This window comes from Urocitellus parryii, chromosome X (genome assembly GCF_045843805.1).
Source record: "Urocitellus parryii isolate mUroPar1 chromosome X, mUroPar1.hap1, whole genome shotgun sequence".
Lineage (NCBI taxonomy): Eukaryota > Metazoa > Chordata > Mammalia > Rodentia > Sciuridae > Urocitellus > Urocitellus parryii.
The window spans coordinates 106,217,479-106,230,472 of NC_135547.1; the positions used below are offsets into that span (position 1 = coordinate 106,217,479).

A 12,994-nucleotide genomic window follows, 5' to 3' on the forward strand; every position below is an offset into this window, starting at 1 on the left:
TTTAATGGTTTAAGGAAAGGTGAAAGGGGAAGTGAAATTAATATTTAATCATCCCTGTTTCATGCCAAATATTAGATGAATTTACAAACTGCTAATTTATTTGATCTTTATATCAAACATTTGAAATGGCTGCTATTATCATCCTCTTATAAGGTTGCATAATTAAAAGAAAATGGAATGACTTACATAGCAATGATTCAGTTAGTTTACATGTGCAAATTAGAGTCCAACAACAACCATTTATTTCTATGAAACAGGAAATTTACACCCTAGCAGGGGATGGAATGATAAAATAAAAATATTGCTTAATTAAATAAACAAATATTGAGCACTTACTATATATCACACATTATATAAGAAATCTGAGATTCAAAAAATAAAAAGTCTGCAAACCATTCAATGATGGTTATAACCTGAGAAAACAAACTCAGTCCGTTCTTAGAAATTCATCTTTCCTAAATGTATTGAGTGTCATGTAGCAATATAATTGATGACTCATTTTATAAACATGTTTAGCAGCATTCACTTATTAACAAATATGCATTGATTTTCTATTCTCCTTACACAATCTAGATAAGCATTGTCCAATAAAACTTCAATGATGTTGGAAATATTCTCCATAATCCATCTCCATAGCCACTAGCTCTATGTACCTCTTGAAAGGTGGCTAGTTTGGTGAAGAGCTGAGGAGTATGTTTTATTTTATTGAATTTTTAATGAAGTTTAAATAACATCACATGGCAAGTCGCTACTGTGTTGAACACTGCAGCTCTAGCCATCATAAATAAACAAAATATATATTAACATCATGATGGTTTTGTAGATCTTAGGAAAGGGCATAAACAATGTGATGCTGAATGAAAAAATAAAAAGAAATTTGGGGATGTGAAAGAGTCAAAAATAAGGTTCCAGAATGAAATATCCCGAGTTTGAATAACTGCTGTGTTGTTTCCTAGTTTTACATCCTCAAAGCTGGCATTTAACATCTCTGTCTGTGATTCATTCTAAATAAATTGAAGATAATAGGAACTATTTCATAGAATTATTATAATATGAAGATAAACTGAGAAAATATATGTGAAATGCTTAGCATAGTATCTGGCACTGTGTATATTGAGAGGGTAATTTCTTGTTTACTTAGTGACTTCTTATAACTTGGTACCTGGGATGATGGTGAATTTATTCAGATTGTTCTATTTATGATGGAAATGTGTTTTCAGAATATCTCTATTTGTATTGTTTTAGAGCTCATCATAGCATGTAACATATTTCTCTGGGAAAAAAACTCTAAGGGCTAGAATAATCTAGTGATTTGTAGGAAGTTTTATCCATTTGGGAGTATGTATTTCAGTCTATCAACTCTGTGCTTTGTAGAAAATTGTTGGTATTTGAGGTACCATGGGCCTTTGGTAAAGTTGCTTCATTTTGATAGACTGATCAATAGAGGTGAAGACAAGGTAGCTGGAATTGTGCTGTAATTCATTTTAAACATTGTTGCATTTGTCTGTTTCAGTTACTGGTGGAAGAGTTGCCTCTGCGCCAGGGAATTCTAAAACAATTAAATGAAACCGGAGGAACAGCACTTGTAAGTGCTCCCATAAGCCCAGAAGAGCAAGATAAACTTGAAAATAAGCTCAAACAGACAAACCTCCAGTGGATAAAGGTTAGACATTAACCATCTTCTTTGTCACATGTGTTAAATGCTTCAAGTGTTTGTATTTGTTTTGTTTCCTGGATGCTTTATTGGTGGGGAAAGAAGCTGGTATGTGGATTATAGTTGTGTTCTGCTTTGTTTTATAACCAGACCATTTGATTTGAGTGTATGTTTTGATGTAGATAGAAAAAATGGTGATAGTAGATGGTTTTACATTAGTAAGCAAGCACCAAAATATACCCTACTATTTCTTTGCATAAATTATTCTAAAGAATAATACTACAAATATAATGAAGTAATCAATTCAGTGTTCAAGTGTCTATTCACAGTATTTAAGCAAGATGGAGGTGGTCTAGTTCAATAAGTATCATAAAATAGATAAAATTACTCATTTTTTATCTATAGTATAGACTTAATTGATAAGTGATCTATACTAACCTTCTCAGAAAGGTAGTTCTGTCTTTCTTTCTCTCCTTATTCACTTATGAGTCTTTGTCTTGTCATCTAGTATATTTTTAAATTCTAATATTAAAGATGTTTATCAAAATGAACATAATCTTTAAAAACAAATGGTACATATGAATTTATAATAAAAACCTTCATTCATTGATTCAGTCCCATTTATTTATTGTGGAGGTGGTCTTAGGGATTGAACATAAGGGCACTTTACAGCTGAGTTATATGTTCAGTTCTTTTTATTTTATTTTACTTTTTATTTTGAGACACAGTCTTGCTAAATTGCTGAGGGTCTTGCCAAGTTGCTGAGACTAGCCTTGAATTTGTAATCCTCCTCCCTTAGCCTCCTGGGTCTGGGGGATTACAGGTATGTAACACCATGCCTGGCTCAGTTCCATTTACTGAAAGACAGTAATTTCCTCTACTGTGTCACTAAGGCACCCTTGTCTAAAATCATGTGAACGTATGTGTATGAATGAGCTTTTGAATTCTTTATTCTCTCCTATTTGATAATGTTGTTCCTCCAATAAATACCACAGTGGCTTAATTACAACCATTTTTGTTGTTTTTAACCAGACTCACTGCAATATAAGTGACATACAGTTAAATTCTCCCATGAAAGATATACAATTCAATGATTTTGATATATTACTTTATCATTTTGAATTGTGATAAAACATACATTACCAAGATTTGTTATTTTTAAGTATTTTCAAGTGTACAATTAAGTGCCATCGTTTGCAATCATTATTACCATTTATTTCCAAAGTTTCCCATCACTGCCAAAAAAGACTCTGTAACCATTAAGCAATTGTGTCCCATTAGCCTCTCATAACTTCTACATATCCTATATTCCTCTATGAATTTGCCTATTGTAGATATTTAATTTAAGTGGAACCATACAATATATGTTTCTTTGTGCAAGGCTTAGTACACTAAGCATAATGTTTTCAAGGTTCATCCATGTTGTAGCATGTAGAAAAAAACTATTCCTTTTTATGACTAAATAATATTGAACTATATGTCCATAATATTCATTTTTATTTTAAAATTTGGGTATTTCCAGGCATGGTAGTACATGCCTGTAATCCCAGCATCTCAGGAGGCTGATGCAAGAGGATTGCAAGTTCAAAGCCATACTTAGCAAGGCCCTGTCTCAAAATAAAAAAATAAATAAATAAAAGGGTTGAGGATATAGCTTAGTGGTAAAGTTTCCTTGGGTTCATTCTCCAGTGCCAAGGAAAAAAAATACAATCTGGTAGTGTAAACTTTATTCTTCCTATACAAGATTGCCTTAGCTACTTTTATTCTTTAAATAAATTTTAAAGCTATCTTGTCAATTTTTATATAAAGCCTTCCAGGATATTGATGGAATTGTGTTGAATTTGCAGATCAATTAACATCTTTACAATACCAAGTCATCAAATCTGTGAACATAGTATGTCTCTTCATTTATTTTGATCTTCTTTAGTGAATTTTTAGTAATATTTTACATTTTTATGTATAGAGATAGTGCACATGAAGTATTACACTTAGTCCAAGATATTTGGTGATATCCTGTTATAAATGAGATTCATTTTAAATTTTGTTTTCTCCTTCTTAATAGTTTACGAAGATACATTTGATTTTATATATTGAACACACACCCAGTGACCTTTTTAAATTTACTTGATAAGTAAATTTATTTAACAAGTTTTTCAAATGTTATAAATTTTTAAATTCCTACAATCATGTCATCAAATAGAGACAGTTTCTCCATTTTTTATTCTTATGATTTTAAGGGTGTTTGGTATTTTTTTTTTATTTATTTAGCCTTTTGCACAGACTAGGAACTCCAAAATAGTAAGAAAACAGTGATAATGCAAAATCTTGTCTCATTCCCTGTCACACGTGGAAGGCTTCCAATATTTATCATTAAATATGGTATTTTTGTAGGACTTTTGTCTTCTTAATCAAGATAAGGAATTATGATTTATTTCCACATTACTAACTTTTTATTATAAATAGACAGTGAACTTAAAGTGCTTTCTTTGCATTAATTAAAATGATCTTGTGTTTTTTGTTGTTTGTGAATATGGTGAATTATGACCATTGATTTTTTAAAAAAAATGTTTTAGTTGCAGATGGACAAAATACTTTTAATTTTATTTATTTATTTTATGTGGTGCTGAGGATTGAACCCAGGGCTTACACGTGCTAGGCAAGCACTCTACCACTGAGCTACAACCCCAGCCCGTAACCATTGATTTTTGAATGTGAAACTAGTTTGAGATTTCAGAACTCAACCTTTTTTGATAATGATATATTATACTTTTTATAGATAGCTGGATTCAATATTTTGTTAAGAATTCTATATCTTTGTTCACGACAGGAATTGATCTATATTGTTTTTTTTTTCCTAAAATCTGTCTCAAGTGTTGGTAATAATGTTTGACTGGCTTTCTAACAAGTTGGGACGTTTGGGACATACTCCATTTTTTTATGGAAGAAATTGTTGAAATTTGTATTAATTTTTCTAAAATATTTCAAAAATGCAATTGTGAAGCTATTTGGGCATAGAATGTTTTGTGGGAAAGTTCTTAATAATGGATACAGTTTCTCACATAAATATGAAACTGATTTGGTAGTGTTTTTGTTTGTTGTTTGTTTGTTTTTTGTTTTTTGGTATGCAGGAATTGAACCCACAGGTGCTTAACCACTGCTTAATCACATCCCCAGCCCTTTTTATTTTTTGAGACAGGGTCTCACTAAGTTTCTTAGGATCGTACTAAGTTGTTGAGACTGTCCTCAAACCTGTGCTCCTCGTGCCTCAGCCTCCTGAGTTGCTGGGATTACAGGTGTGTGCTACCACACCCAGCTATACACTTTTTATTTCTTTGAATGTCAGCTTTTGTAACTTGGATATTTTCTCATCATTTTCTCTTTTCAGCATATAGATGTTCTTCAGACATCTATTAATTCTTTATATATTTATATATATAACAATGAAAAAAACTTATCGAGAGCTCTGCATGCCTGACAAGTCTTGTTGACTGAGATATTTTATTCTATGTTCTAAGGCAGATAGCTGACTAAGTGACTTAAGAATAACTTCAAAATTTTGTAATGCAAAGAACTTTGTTTCAAGGTGCTCAGATCTGCTGGGGTTTTCTCCAGCTACCAAATTTAATTTAGTTACAAAAGAATAAGGAACTTTGTTTGTTAGTTTTGATTTATATTTGTTTTCGTTTACTAGAAAATGCTAAGAGAAGACCATTCTTTGTGTGGTAATTTTGAGCTAAGAACAAATACCCTTCTACAAACTTTCAGTTCCCCAAATTTAACCCACTTCTTAGCTCCACCCTTAATGACATAATTCATCTAAACCTTCTACAATTTCTATCACAGTAAGCTCTCCTTAAACCTAATGCATCTTCTCCCTTACTTCATATGTCCCCATATATGCATTCCTCCCAGATATGCTTTTGACCCTCAAGGATGTTTCAAGACCTCTCATCTATTTTTTTAAATATGTTTTTACTTATAGATGGGCACAAAACCTTTATTTTATTTATTTATTTTTATTTGGTGCTGAGGATTGAACCCAGTGCCTCATACTTGCAAGGCAAGTACTCTGCCACTGAGTCACAATCCCAGCCCTCTCATCTACTCTTGATCATGGTTGTACTACCTTTTCAGCACATTGAACACATATTAACTTTGTTCCACCCAAAATTAAAAGCAAATTGTAATCTTTTAAACTGGGAACAAACCCATTCTGAGAAGATATTGCAGAACTGTAATTTTCATGTAACATAAAATGGCTTCTTTCAAACATGGCACAATTACCTCTAAAGAATCATTTGTTAGTCATTAGCACCCAACTAAATTGAGAGTTATGAAGGAGGTATACTGAGAAAAAATTCTCTTTTTTGAAAAAAAAATAATTAAAGACTTCATTTTGAATTTTGTCAGGTTATTTATTATATTTTTAAATGGAGGATGCTGAAGTTCTTATAATAGATCATTTATATGACTAATAAAATAGAACTGAAATAAGTACCAATTTTATGACATTAAATCAAAATGTGTGCTCAGGACTCTATAATTCTAGCAAGTATATATTTGAAAAAATCCTCTTTATTTTCATATATCAATATTTTGTTTCAGTTATGTGAATAATCAGAGTAAAACATATTCAGATAAGTTGTCTTCTACTGAAAAATGAAAAGCTTCTTCTTTTAACTGTGTCACAATAGCCATGTACAAAGACATAGCCACTTGCATATGAGAGGAAAATTATATCCTAGTGATTAAATTTTGTAGCTGCCTAACAGTACAAATAAAACCATTCCTCATAAGAAGAGAACAAGAACTGGGCATGGTGGCACACCCCTGTAATCCCAACAGCTCAGGAGGCTAAGGCAGGAGAAGAACAAGTTCAAAGCCAGCCTCAGCAAAAGTGAGGTGCTCAGCAACTCAGTGAGACCCTGTCTCTAAATAAAATACAAAAAGGCTGGGGATGTGGCTCAGTGGTCAAATGCCCCTGAGTTCAATCTCTGGTACTCCTCCCCCCAAAAAGAAGAAAACAAGGAGAAAGAATTCCCCCAAAATGTTTCACAATAACTTGATAATATCACAAAAATGAACCACAAAATTTTAATTGTAGGCATCTACCTAAAATTACAATTGCAGCTTTGTGGGTAATGAATCAAAAAAATTAAAAAGTCAATCTTTTGAGATAGAAAATTAGAAGTAAGACTATGACACCTTTTGTGGGGACTTATAGTACTATTATATTCATAACATCTGTCCTATACCAAAATTATAATTTTAATGCTATGCCTTTTCCAATAAATGCCATAGAATTTGAAATCTTATTCATTAGTCATACTACAATTATTTTTCTTTTCTCAATTCCTATGCTTCCCTACCCCTGTTAGTTTACATTTAGGGAAAAAAGCAAATAATCAGTGCCTGTTTTAGGTCAGTACACAAGTGTTGTTTTTTTTTTTTTAAGTAATTAAGGATGGCTAATGACTCACTGAGAAACAGTCCTGATCCTCATTACATCTCAAGTTTTCAGTCATTATAAAGGAAAAGAATTAATGGGAACTCACCCCCTGTGTTGCCCATCTCCCTCCTCCATTCAAAGGCTAGCATGAGTGGCATACTTAGAGCTGGTTGGTCATGTTTGCTGGGACACAAATACATCAAGTCCTTAGCACATGATATCTCCAAAAATGCCCTAGTATCATAATCACCTGGTAGATGCCTTTCTACCCAGCTAACTGTAATTTCTTGCATTACATAGCTATCATGGACTTTTGCAACTTTATATTTCATTACAGAAGAGAGAAAATAGTGATGGGAAGCAATACAGATGCTTCTTGACTTACATGGGGTTATGTCCTGACAAACCCATTATAAGTTGAAAATGAATCTAATATATCTAACCTACTGCACATCCTACCTTAGAATAATTATTTTATCATCTCTTAATATTTCTCTGGGCCAGGAATTAAGAAAAGACAGTTGGAATGATTCTGACTCAGGATCTCTGTCTTTCCCATTCCCTCATTTTTTGTTTGGGGGATGGTGATGGAACCCAGGGCCTCATGCATGCCAGGCAAGCACTCTACCATTGAGCTATATCCTCAACCCCTAGAACCATCCCTTCTGCACAACATTTGTGATTGTGTAATATCGGAATTTGTGTATGAGTTGTTTTAGAATTAGTTATATGCCTATTGTTTTTTTTAATTTTAAGTAACCTTATATGTAGTACATGTTATATCCCTACTATTCAAAATATAATTTCACTTTTATTGAATTAATTCAAATTTGGGGGTCATTATTTGCTATTTATTTTTTTATTTTTTTTAAAGAGAGAGTGAGGAGAGAGAGAGAGAGAGAGAGAGAGAGAGAATTTTTTTTTAATATTTATTTTTTAGTTTTCAGCGGACACAACATCTTTGTTGGTATGTGGTGCTGAGGATCGAACCCGGGCCGCACGCATGCCAGGAGAGCGCGCTACCGCTTGAGCTACATCCCCAGCCCCTATTTGCTATTTATTTATAGTTGAATTAATATTTTAATTTTTACTGCATTTACAGTATAAAATATTGCATATTAAAATATTTTACTGACACAATTAAGAAATTTTGCAGGAAATTAAATTTCAGTTAACTTTATATAAAATCTGATTGACTTTACCAGAAAAAAAAATATATTTACAAATATAATTTACATGGCCAAGCTTTAAAATTGGAATATATTTTGTAATATTGATAATAGTACTAGAATTGTTTTAAACTAAATTACAAGATAAAAATTATCAAATTAGAAATTTAGTTAAAACTCTGAAGACAGACCATTTTCCACAATATACAAATGGCCATATCAAAATTTCTAGAAATCTGGTTCATTTCATATTAACATCTAATCATGTTACTTCTCAAAATCCATCTGAGGAGTAAATATTTTAGAAGTTGCCTTTTCATTTGTATCAGGTTAATAAGAGTTTGGTCTTTTCCACATGTTTGCCATGTAATGCCAGTAAGCATTAGTCATTATCATAAATGTATAGAGCAAAAAGAAGAAAATCAAATAAAGCTTAAGCTTGGCTTTTCTACTCCTTGCTCAAAAATGGACATTGCTCCCATCAATTAATTTCCTATTACAATATAGTGATTAATAAATTGTTCTAGTAGTGATCATTCAGTTTTGCCCTTAATATTATCATTTTTTTTTACTAAGGAAGAAAATCTTCATTGGAATTGTTACAATGTTGACTGATATTTAGGGGACCCTAAAAAATACATAATAGACATAATAATAATGAATTTGGTTGTCTAGTTAGGAGTACTAGCAGAGACCAGTTGGTTCCATTGGAGCTTTGATGGGCTCATTCTACTCCCCCATAAAGTATATCTGTAGCATAATCCAGACAGCACATATTTTATAAATATATGAGCTGAAATATTAATGAAAATTATGTCCACCTATTTAGTGGGCATATAGTCTGATAGTTTTGGGAAGTCTGTCATCTTGGACATTTCGTTTATGTAGTTAATAATTACATTATAACATTTATTTATTCATTAAATTATTCATTCAACTTTCTAATGAGTGACTATGTATCACATGCTGTTCAAAGCATATCATAATCAATTCTCACCCTTATGTTATTTAAAGGACAAGCATAATTTTATAGGGCTTGGCATTATAAATATTCATATCTCTAATTCATAGTTACTAAGTAGGTTGATGCTGAGGGTTGGGGGAAGGGAGTAGTAATTTAAAGTTTATAACATAAGCATCCTTGACTTTGCCTCCTGTAATTTCACACTGGGATGAGGTTTATTACCAGGTTGTGTGTCATGAGTACATCTCAATTTGCTCTCACAGTCCTGTTTTTTCTGTTATCCCATCATAATTTTTAATAGCTCCTTTGTCTCTCATGAGTACCCACTTTAGAAAATAAAATATATGAATAGGGTCACCAAGTTAAGAGAATAAACATTAGGAGGCTCTTATAGGTAGGTCCATCCCAGTACTCAATAACTGTAATTATAATTACTGCTAATGTTCTCACTAGCTCATCACCATCATTGTCAGCATCTCTCCTCTTGACAATTAAGTGAAGTTGAGAAGATTGGCTTTTCCATGAAACCTAATTGTCCTTACTACCAAATTAATCACTCTTTAAAGACAGTAATATTATAAGGATTTACACATTTTTATTTTCCAAACTATAGAGACTTTAGGCAATGCTGAGAATGTGGATAAGACACTTTATAAACAAATTAAACAGGGTTGTTGAGAGGGCAGTTTACTGTGGTGGTTAATGATGAAGTCTGTGGATTATGGATTCCACCCATTACTCTCTGTGTGATCTTACACCTAAATAGTCCACACTTTAGTTATAACATCCACAGAATTCAGATATTAATAGAACACACCTTCTCAGGTCGTGATGAAAATCCAGTGAGACAGTGTGTGTGAAATGTGTTACACAGTACCTGTCATGTTGTAATTGCTCAAAAAATAGGGGTAATGTTAAAATAGTAAAATGAGAAGACAAAGCACAAGATTCTTTCTGAGACACCTTAATTAAACAGTAGTAAATATGGATGTTGAGAAGAAAGCTTAACTATGTGCCACCATTATAAAGATAAGAGCTGAAAGTAAGGAAATTTAGAGGAACCAAAACAACAAATTAGCCCTAATAGAAGATACAGAGGGTTTTAGCCAATGCTATCTCATTTCACTGGTCAAATTATTCTTATTTTCTGTGATCAATTAACAGTTCAGATAAAAATTTCTGGAAATAATTAAATTTTCTCCTTGCTTGCCTAAGAAACCCAAGTAGTTCAATACTGTTTTCCAACACTTACATTTTTACTTAAATGTGAGCATAATTTAAATGACTTTCAACCTTGAATTTCTTTGAAGTCAATCTACTGCCCTGAGTCTCATTTATAAATCTGGGCAGGAGGCAATTGAAACTCCTTTATAGCTTCACCTTCCTCTTCTCCCACCTCAAATCCTGATGTTGATTTCCCCCATTTTAGCAAAGTGATGAGAAACCATTTGTAGAAAGTTACATTGGTGCCAGATAATGTTCTATCAGCAAGTATCTAAGACAAGACAATTTGTTCAAGACAATGCTATTTTTAAAAATTAAGCAAAACAAAAACCCGGAATGAATTGTAAAACACTGATACTTGTGCCACAACTTGTTTTCATATTATAATTTTCCTTTTGCCACTATATGCATGCTGACATTGTGCATCCTGCATGAAAATTGATCCCTTAAGTATTCTGTAGCCAAGACTTTATTAAAAAGCTAAGCTAATTTCCAATAAAAAAACAGATTTGACTATTCTTAGCAAACTGTCTTGCTCACAATGAATTGAAATGAAGAAGAGTATAATTATAATGAAAAGAAAAAGGAGGAGAGATTTTTCATTATTCTTGACCTTCAGTGTAACATTTTTAAAGTTCTCTATTAGCACAAAGGTGTTTGCCCTATGGTAGTGAATTTTAGAAAGGAAAAGAAATTATATAATAAAAAGATATTTTGATAATACAAAGTGAGTTTTCTTCCCTTTTGTCTCTGCAGCAACTTTGCTGACTAGATTAAATAGCATCTACTCTAAGATTAGAAGGAGTTTCCTTTCTTTCTAATAATTCAATAATACTGAAATGGCATTAAATGAATGCTTCCATATGCCAATTTCTTTAAATTGAGGTTGAATAAGGAAAGAAGATTAAAGCCCATATTTAAGAACATGGATTGTAAATTCTAACCCAGTTTCATTTATTATATCCCATGCAAAGCAAATATGTGATGTGAAAATAAAATAACAGGGCTATTTGTATAAAAGGTCAGAATTATACTAAAAATGAACTTTTCTGCCAATTCTTTATACTCATACATCAAGATATGTGAGTTTATTTATGGACCTAAAAGAATTTAATACTAAATCCAGGGTACTATATCCATGTCAGCTGACCCCTAGTGCTTTAAGCTGTAGAAAAGGGACACTGGATGCTGGGTTGGTTGATGTATTCTCTTCCTGTCATAGACCACCTGCCAGGGCTTATAACAGATCTGTAATAGGTTTTTTTTTTTTTTTACCTTTTATTGTGTAGAAAATGGATTGATAGATTAGGACTGGGGCCAATGAACCATGGAACCCCTGGTTTGCAGGAAAGAGTTTATCACCCTTTGATGTTATTTCTGTCTCATGTCAGCAGAGAAAGATGAGCTAGATTATCAGAGAGTAAGCTGAATGCCAAAATCAGCATTCCCCTCATTTATCCACCTTATAGTTCAGGGCAAGGCCACTGTACAGGTTATGGAAGGTCTGATAAAGGCCTGATGGAGAAATTTTGTTTGGTTGCCTTTTAATTTGCTCATGGATATTAGAACTAATTGCAAGACATTGAAGAGAACATTTCATTATGTGTTGCTAGAGAAAATCAATCTGCTTTTATGTAAAAGTTAAAGCATTTGTGAAGCAGTCTGGCTGGGCACAATTCAGGAGCCACTTGTCAAAAGAAACTAACTTTATTTTTAGAACTACAAACGCCAAGCAAAACAGAAAAAACCCTCAGAGCCCAACTGCCACCACCGGCTTCCACAAGCCTCTCCCCACACACCAACCACCACCTCCCCCAATCCTCCCGCTCTTGAGGCCGATTGGCTGGGTCGCATGGGCGGAGCCAAAGAAGTCCCCCAATGAGCAGTTCCGTAGTCTGAAGGGCAGGGAAACAGCCCAATGAACATCACCGCAGAGGAGCCAATCAGCTAGATGTTGCTGGGGCCGCTGTGAGCCAATCATCAGCTGGCAGTCTGAAGGGCAGGGAAACAGCCCAATGAACAGCACCGCAGAGGAGCCAATCAGCTAGATGTTGCTGGGGCCACTGTGAGCCAATCATCAGCCGGTAGCTGGAAGTTTGCTGGCAGCTGGAAGTTTGCTGGGCCCCTTTGGCTGTGGCTCTCAACATATTTGAGCTGAATTTTGCAGTTTAATTTGTGAACATATTTAGTGATCACTAGGATAAGTATAGTCTATCTTTGGCATGATTGATCAAGTGTGGAGGAAAAGAGATGGACCAGAAAATGGGCCAAAAACCAAAGTCACTACAAGGGTGTTTTGAGGAACTTCATTTTTCCTGATAGTTGCAATCTGCAGCAACCTGCAATTGATAAATTCATTTTAAATATAGTCAAAAAATAAATTTTTATAAATGTGACACACTGTTTATGATGTGGGTGACATAGATAGTTTTTGTCACCTGCACTGGGCCTTGGTATATATTTCAAATAGTAAGGATATGAATATGAAGGGTTGTTGTCAAAAGTTTTTGTAAATGTTGATCACCCATTCCATT

At 33.3% G+C, this 12,994-nt stretch overlaps 1 protein-coding gene across 3 annotated transcripts in view; it reads left to right on the forward strand.

Annotated features, from left to right (window-relative positions):
- Dmd (dystrophin) overlaps positions 1-12,994 on the forward strand; it is a 2,014,880-nt gene that overhangs the window by 1,198,684 nt on the left and 803,202 nt on the right. For all 3 annotated transcript variants that reach the window (XM_077794046.1, XM_077794047.1, XM_077794048.1), the window contains one exon: positions 1,514-1,663. In XM_077794046.1, coding sequence (XP_077650172.1) covers positions 1,514-1,663 — 150 coding nt within the window. The remainder of the gene's footprint in view (positions 1-1,513; positions 1,664-12,994) is intronic.